This window comes from Microtus ochrogaster, chromosome 8 (assembly GCF_000317375.1).
Source record: "Microtus ochrogaster isolate Prairie Vole_2 chromosome 8, MicOch1.0, whole genome shotgun sequence".
Taxonomy (NCBI): Eukaryota; Metazoa; Chordata; class Mammalia; order Rodentia; family Cricetidae; genus Microtus; species Microtus ochrogaster.
In genome coordinates this window covers 67,069,800-67,078,077 of record NC_022015.1, presented here as the reverse complement: position 1 = coordinate 67,078,077, position 8,278 = coordinate 67,069,800, and the positions used below count along the sequence as shown (strand labels likewise).

The 8,278-nt window shown below is 37.6% G+C and overlaps 1 protein-coding gene across 1 annotated transcript in view; it reads right to left on the bottom strand.

Moving 5' to 3' along the window:
- Positions 1 to 6,396: 6,396 nt before the first annotated feature.
- The window catches only part of Hells (helicase, lymphoid specific), a 26,186-nt gene continuing 24,304 nt past the window's right edge, over positions 6,397 to 8,278 (bottom strand). The window contains exon 18 of the mRNA XM_026781447.1: positions 6,397 to 6,932. Within this exon, the coding sequence (XP_026637248.1) occupies positions 6,838 to 6,932 (95 nt within the window). The 3' untranslated portion in view covers positions 6,397 to 6,837. The remainder of the gene's footprint in view (positions 6,933 to 8,278) is intronic.

Genomic DNA, 8,278 nt, shown 5'->3' with positions numbered 1-8,278 from the left:
GACTTCACAATTGTAAAGGAGTGAAAGTACTAAGACCAGTGGCAATAAGACCAACAATGGCTATAATGGTGTGTGTAGCTGCCCTTGCAGATTGTGTGTGTATGTTCGTGTGTGTATACAGTGTGCTAAACAACTTTCCATCACTGCACACAAACAACAAAAATAAAACCACCTGAGAAAAATCAACTTAAGAGAAATGTGGTTTAGAATGCTTGTGGCTCTTGCAAAGTACCAGAATTCTGCTCCCCAAATTACATCAAGTTTCTTAAAACTGCTTATAATTCCAGCTGAAGGGGGTTTGACATGCTCTTTAGGCCTCTGAGGCCACAAGCATGCACGTGTGTGTGATAAATACATGCAGATATATACACATACACATAAATATGAGGGAACACGGCCATGAATAAAACTGTGAGATTTCTGAGACCGTATGAGAAAATTTTGAGGAAACAAGGCTTGTAATCCCTGTTCCTCCATAACATGGTTGATCTTGGAATGTGCTTTCATGCCCCTCCCACGTGTAATAATAACAGGAGTGGGTTTTACTTTAGATTACCCAACATGTTACCCATTATTGCTCATAATGATGTTTCCACACACAGGTTGTCCTCCTGTTGTATGCAACTTGAACCAATGTGGGCTTGCAGTTGTTACTGCATTTTGCTCTTATGGCCTCGCTTGGCCCTCAAGAATACCCTCAGAATATAATTGTCTGATGCCCTGAATAAAGATAGCTATTGCAAGAGACTTAAGTTCACTTCATTTCTATGCTCCACTCTCCTAGTTTCATGCCACCAACAAGAAGTAACATAAATAAACACACACACACACACACACACACACACACACACACTAAATCTTTTGAAAGAAAGAAGAAAATGTGGAGAATTCATTTTTAATTGGTGTAAATTAGGTCAGGCGGTGGTGTCATACACCTTTGATCCCAGCACTTGGGAGGCAGAGTCAGACAGACCTCGGACTTTGAGGCCATCCTGGTCTACTGAGCAAGTTCCAGGACACCCAGGGCTACACAGAGCAACACTGTCTCTGTGGGTGGGGAAGGATTAGTATAAGTCAGTCACAAGGCAAGACTTTTAAGATTATCCGGGGCAAGATAAAGTTGTGGATCTATTGCTGGGCAGAAACTGATATCATTATGTTTTCCAGTTAAACTGGCCACCAGGGATCAGTGTATATATGAAAATTTTATTAAATTCCTTTTTCCAACAGTCCAGTGTTACATAATTTGAGTTACCCTTGATTTTGATTACTAGTATGTATGTGTCTTGGCAAGACAGAATACTGTAGAGACAAGTGATTTTTATTTTTATTTTAGATATCTAGAAGGCAAGAGATGCCAGGCATGATGGTGCATGCCTTTAATCCCAGCACTTAGGAGGTAGAGTGAAATGAGATCTCTCAAGACTTCCAGTCAACACAGAGTTCCAGGCCAGTCAGGGCTGCACAGTAAGAACATATCTCAAAAAAAGAGTCAGACGGCAAGAGATTTTTTAGCCTACAGGGACAATCTTAGGTAGTGACAATGTGGTAATAAATGTGAACATGGGGAGATTTACCGGTTAAGGCATCCAGTGTTAATGAATAGTAGGCAGCGATGTCACACTAACCTACATTGTTTTCACAGTGGTGGCAACACCAGTTATAGTCTGTTATCATTGCTATTCACACAATTAGTGCCAAGGGACTTTCTTAGCGACCTTGGATTATAGGCAGTGATCTCTGCTGGCACAGTAGCATCTTACAAGAGATTGAAGACAAGGGAGGACATTTATTCAGCAGGTAGACTAAGCTGGAGAGCCAAAGCTTGCCACATCTAATTATAAAAATGCCTTGGTAGTCATGGTAAACATAAGGAGTTATTTCATGCCCCCAGAACATTACGGGCAGCTAAATGTAGAGTTCTAAGTCTATGAGAGGAGACAAGTAAGAATCCAGCTATTTCTGTTATAATGGTGCATAACATGAGAAAATAGAAACAAGTTTTTAATGTTAAGAAATAGAAATGACGTGAAAAGTAGGAACATGCACACATATACACAAAATAAATGTAATAAATAATTGTAATAAAAATATTTTTAATTAGAGAAATGTAAAAAGAATAAAAATAAAAACATGCAGTTCCCTTGGCATAATGCTTGGCCTAACACATACAAAACCCCAGTTTTAATCCCAAAGGAAACCACACCACCACAAAGAAACGAGCATGGTAATATATTCATATAATCCCAGCACTTAGGAAGTGCAGACAGGAGTACCAGAAGTATTGGCCTCAGTTACATGAGGGCTTGAGGCTACCTCAGTCTCGCGGCTACCAAACTACCCTAGCACCTCCTCCCCATGGCACTACTTACACAAGTCTCCTGCTGCCTGAACTTTGCAACCTTTGGGCCTCATTCTCCCACTCGTCACTGTCCCTAGGCTGACTTTCACTCTGGCCCTGTGCCAGGTTACATTCATCCCATCCCTATTCTCAGGGCCCCAAGGCACCTCATTTTTAAATAATAGGTTATCTCCTCAAGATGGCATCAGTCAATACCCTCTAAGCATACAGAGTGAGATAATGAGATTTCTTTACCAAGTTTACAACTGGAATTGCAATCTGTCTTTGGTACAGGAAGGTACTCAGCACACTACCAAAGGAGAAATGTAAACACCAACCCAGTAACAAACCTTCTGATCTACAATGGTGTCCAGCTTGCAAGGTACACTAGTGCCATGGTGGCATGAAGCTTGTGAGAGTAACCAACCAATCTGATTCGACTTAAGGTCCACTCCAAAAGATGTAACCCATAGCTGACACCAAGTACCTGAAGCTAGATAGTCCTGAGACCAAGGTAAAACCAAATACTAGGGTTCTAAAAGAAAAAAAGGAAGGAAGGAAGGAAGGAAGGAAGGAAGGAAGGAAGGAAGGAAGGAAGGAAGGAAGGAAGGAAGTTAGGTGCCACTGCCAGGCACCTAACAATTCTTTTTTTAAAAAATTTATTTTATGTATACAAGTACTCTATCTGCATATACACCTTTATGACAGAAGACAGCATCAGATCCCGCCATGTGGTTGCTGAGAATTAAACTTGGAACCTCTGGAAGAGTAACCAGTGCTCTTAACCTCTGACCCATCTCTCCAGCACCCAAACAGCATAATTCTACAGAAAATTGATTTAATTTAGAACTTTAAAATTTTTTCAAGATGTGTTCTTATTTTAAGTGCATTGCTGTTTTGCCTACATGTATTTCTTTGTGAAGGCGCAACTGCAGTTACAGTTGTGAGCTGCCATGTGGGTGCAGAGAATTGAACCTGTGTTTTCTAGAAGTTAACAGCCAGTGCTCTTAACTGCTCAACTATCTCTCCCACCCATAACTTAAGAAATAAGTTTACAAATTAAGCAAGTATAGATTTATAGATATTTTATTAAAGAAAATAATTTGTAAAGCAACAATCAAAAAATGTATACTCCTTCCAAGTATAAATGAAGACATTCACAAACTAATTAATCCCATATTGGGCCACAAAGTATCTTCTAAAAACTTAAGATCATACACACGTGTTATGGTGCAAACTTGCAATGCCTGCACTTGAAGGGTGGAGGCAGAAAGATCAGTAGGTCAAGGTCGTCCTTGGATACAAAATGGATCTGAAGCCAGACCAGGCTACAGGAGACTTGTCTCAGAAAGAAGCAGGGCGGTGGTGGCACACACCTGTAATCCCAGCACTCGGGAGGCAGAGGCAGACGGATCTGTGAGTTCGAGGCCAGCCTGGTCTACAAAGGGAGTCCCAGGACAGGCTCCAAAGCTACAGAGAAACCCTGTCTCGAAAAACAAAAACAAACAAACAAAAAAAAAGCAAAAGAAACAAGCAAGCAAAAAAAAAAAAAAACATCATACAAATCATGTTTTCTGAAAATAATGCAATGTAGGCAAAAAGCAACAAGCGTTAACTTCTATAAGTAATATTCCAGCCAAGCAGTGGTGCATGCCTTTAATCCCAGCACTTGGGAACTTGGGAGCCAGTTTGAGGCCAGACTAGTATACAGAGTGAGTGCCAGGAGAAACCCTGTCTCAAAAAAAAAAAAAAAAAAAAAAAAAAAAAAAGCCTACAACATAAATATCTAAAATATCCTTGAGTTAACAAGAAAATCATAGATTTAGGGAACAGATAAATAACAGTGAAAATATAACCAAGAAAGTTATGAAATATATCTAAAGGAATAGAGAAAATAACGTTTTTAAAATACTAAGATATTTCAATTACATAATACAGCTTAAACAAAAAATGAATATATAAAACAATGAAATATGATTAAATAGACCTTGAAGCTGATTCTTGCATATATTATACATGTAAAACTATAGCAAAACTGACAAAAATAAAAACTAAGAAGAAGCAAAATTTAAACAAGATGGTACTTTATAATAATCAGAATGGCCCAAATCAGAAAGGTTGTGAAACACTAACAAAGTGAAAATTCACACAGAAATTATGAAAAGCAATGCAGCAGTAGGTAAAATATGGACACACACTGAAGAACTAAGTGTACAGCAATATGGGCAGGACTTAAAAGTGAAAAAAATAAGTTATTGGAGGTAGCACACCCTACACATTAGCAGTTTTCAGACATTTGACCTCATAACCATTCCGAAATTAATGAAGGCCCCAAATAATGCCTACCCTTTACATGTACAGACATTGTGCCTACATGTTAAGTTTGTCTATGATGTGCATGCCTAATGTCTGCAGAGGCCAAGGGGGCATCAGATCCCTTGTAATTGTGGGCTGTCAACTGGGTGCTGGGAATCTAGTCCCAGTCTCTGGAAGAGTGGTCAGTACTCTTAACTGCTGAATTATAACTTTAGCTCCCCACCCCAAGCCAATTTTTAATGATTGCATTAAACAATATTTAATACTTTAGAAACCAGAGCTGAAAACTTTATCTACAATATTCACTAGTCATAAAATCATGCCATACGTGTATACTATGTAAAACTGTACTGTACACTGGTAATGAGAAAAAGTTCATATCACAGTGCTCCAAGATCTTCATGAAGGACAATCTCAAACTCAGAGACCCACCTGCTTCTGCCTCTGGTCCATTTTATTTTTTCAGATTTATTTTATTTATATCAATGTTTTGCTTGCTTGTATATGTCTCTACATCAAATGCAAGCCCAAAGAGATCAGGAGAGCATCAGATCCACTGGAACTGGAGTTAGGGATATTTGTGAGCCACCTACTTCTCCAGTCCTGTTTCTATTTTCTCAATGTAATAGGGAGTAAGGTGAGAGGGAGGAGGTACTAAATAAAACCTGTTAAGAACAGAAGTAAAGCTATAAAATATTCACATTTTCAAAATGCTACAGGTGCTGGCAAGACAGCTCAGTAGGATAAAAGCCTTGAGTACCAAGTTTGATTTCCAGATTCTACATAAAAGGTGGAGAAAGTTGACTCCTGAAAGTTGTTCATTGACCTCTGAACCAAAGAAAACATTTTTTTTTTTTTAGAAGAAATAACAGTACAAAGGTTTTTACAACTTTTAGGCAACTCACCAAGCTGTGATTAATTCCATGCAGGACAACTCCACCTACTTTTATGACTGTTGAAAATCACTACTATTAGACAAAAACACCTGCAGGTCTTATTTAACCTAAAGGTCTCTTATTTGATCAAATGCTTTTTCAAAAAGTTTTCCTTCTTTTATTTCCATTATTCTAAAGTCCTTTTATTTAAATATAGATACATATAACGTTTTCCCAAAGGACAATCAATAAATATATGATCTGGGGCTTGAAAAGCAACTCTTCAGTTGGATGATTATTGCTCTTCCAGAAAACCTGTTTATTTCTCAGTACAAATGCCAGAAGGTTCAAAGATCTAATAACAACCACACACACACACACACACACACACACACACACACACACACACACACAAATTTTAAAAAAAGAAAGTAAATACACAGCTTGTTGAACATGTCCTCCCAGGCAGGGTATACACAAGATTTCTTGTTCACTGTCTTATAAACTTCCACCCAGAGCCTAAATTGTTTTCTTTGAGGCTGGTATGATCCCTTACTTTGGCTAAGTTTCTTACACACTGAGGTCTTTTCTTCACTCTAGTTGTATCTGCACTCTATTTCTATAAATTCTCTTGGTTTTTCCATTTGATTCCTATTCTTGCTTTGAACAATGTTATCTTTCCCAAAATCTGGGTTTTTATCAAGACCTTACAATGCCTTTGAGCTTTGCTGGAATTGTTATATGACGGTCCTTATAAAAGAATTAAGTCAGTTCAGCCAATACCATTGAATCCCAGTATCAGTTAAGCCTTGTTATTATTTTAACCAAATTACTAGTTTCCTGGCAAAATAATGTGATAAGATCATATTATAATAAACTTTTATTTGGTAAGTCATCTTACGGACTCAAAATCAAACAATTTACTTCAACAACAGAAAGTACAATTTCAATCAATCTCCCCCATCAAAACCCTGCTCCATAACTGAAGTCCGAATCCCATGAATTACATAACTAAAGGGGTTGGGGGAGACACTAAACTTCCACAGGAAGACTGTATAAACTTGTCAACAGTTAAGTACATATTAGACAATATTCAAAGACCATACTCAAAAGTACAACCCAGTCCCAAAAACTACCTAAAAAAATCTAAATTTAATAGGAAATTTGTTCTTAATAAATCTCAGAAAATTAGCATTTCAAGTATGTAACAATACTAGTTACATTATATAAACTTATAAAATCCAAAGCCAGTAGGCAAGTTACCAGGATGGATGTAAAAGTTTCTAAAAACCATTTAGCACTGCTTTAAAACAAACATTCTGCACTGGAATCTTCAGAATTTTCTAGTATCTTGAATATCCCTGTTTTCTCTTTAATGGGTCTTGAGGCCTTCATTTGATCTAAGAGAGAAATATTAGGACGCATACAGTTTTAAAGACATAATAAAATTTTTTAAAAATCACAAGAACTCTCTAATATGATGCTGAAACACAAGTCCTCTCTCCAAAATATAAAAAAATCCATAGAAATGTGGGATATTCTTGCTTTTACCCATAGAGCTCGCTGTAACACTGTCTTTATTACAGCTTCAAACAGCACAGAGGAAACAATATGAAGCCTCATTTTGCTGGTCCAAATCTATATATACAAAGTTATATAAACAAAACTTATTTGGTTATTTTCTCAATTTTTTAAATTTTATTTTTACTTTACTTTCAGTGGTGTTTTGCCTGCATGTGTGTCTGTATAAGGGTGTCAAATCTTGGAGTTACAGATAGGTGTTAGCTGCCATGTGGGTGCTGGGAACTGAACTTGCTTCCTCTAAGTGCTATGTCATCTCTCCAGCTCCATTACTAATGGAGCTGGAGACAATCATGCTTAGTTTGAAAGCTGACAAAGAGGGCTAGAGAAATGCTTAGCTCTTGCAGAGTTTTAACACATATATGTCATTTCACAATCATCCATAACTCCAATTCCAAGATATGACACCCTTTTCTGACCTCTACAGGAACCAGGGATGTACCTGCTACAGACATACAAGCAGGCAAAACACTCATAAAAATAAAATTAAAAAAAAAAACAAAACTTTTTTTTAAATCAGAGAAGGAAAATACCATGAAAAACTACTTCCATCTTAGAACCAGAACAAATTTGTATCATGTTTCACAGAATTGTTTAGCATTAATATAACAAAAATATTCTTCATAGTGAGCTCTATATGTGTGCTACACACACACAAACATCCCTCAATTTATATATATCTCTGTGTGTACAAACCTAAGAACAAAGTCAGGAGAATGCCAGGTGTCCTCTCTATCATTCTTCCCTTTATTCCCGAGACAAGGTCTATCACTGAATCTGGAACTAGTGGGAATCCAACAAGCCTGAACAATTCTCCATCTTTGCCCCTGACCTCTCATAATGAAGGTTACAGGCGCATGTATGCTGTGGGAAATGCTCTTGTATACTGTAAACTGTAAAGATTTGTCACTCATATTGGTTTAATAAAATGCTGACTGGCCAGTAGCCAGGCAGGAAGTATAAACAAGGCAAGCAGACTAGGAGAATTCTGGGAAGAGGAAAGGCTCAGACAGTCACCAGCCAGATGCAGAGGAAGCAAAATGAGAATGCTGCACTGAGGGGAGGTACAAGCCACATGGCTAAACACAGTCAAGAACTATGGGTTAATTTAAGTTTTAAAAGCTAGTCAATAATTCACAAGAATTGTTTTTTTTTTTTTTTTTTT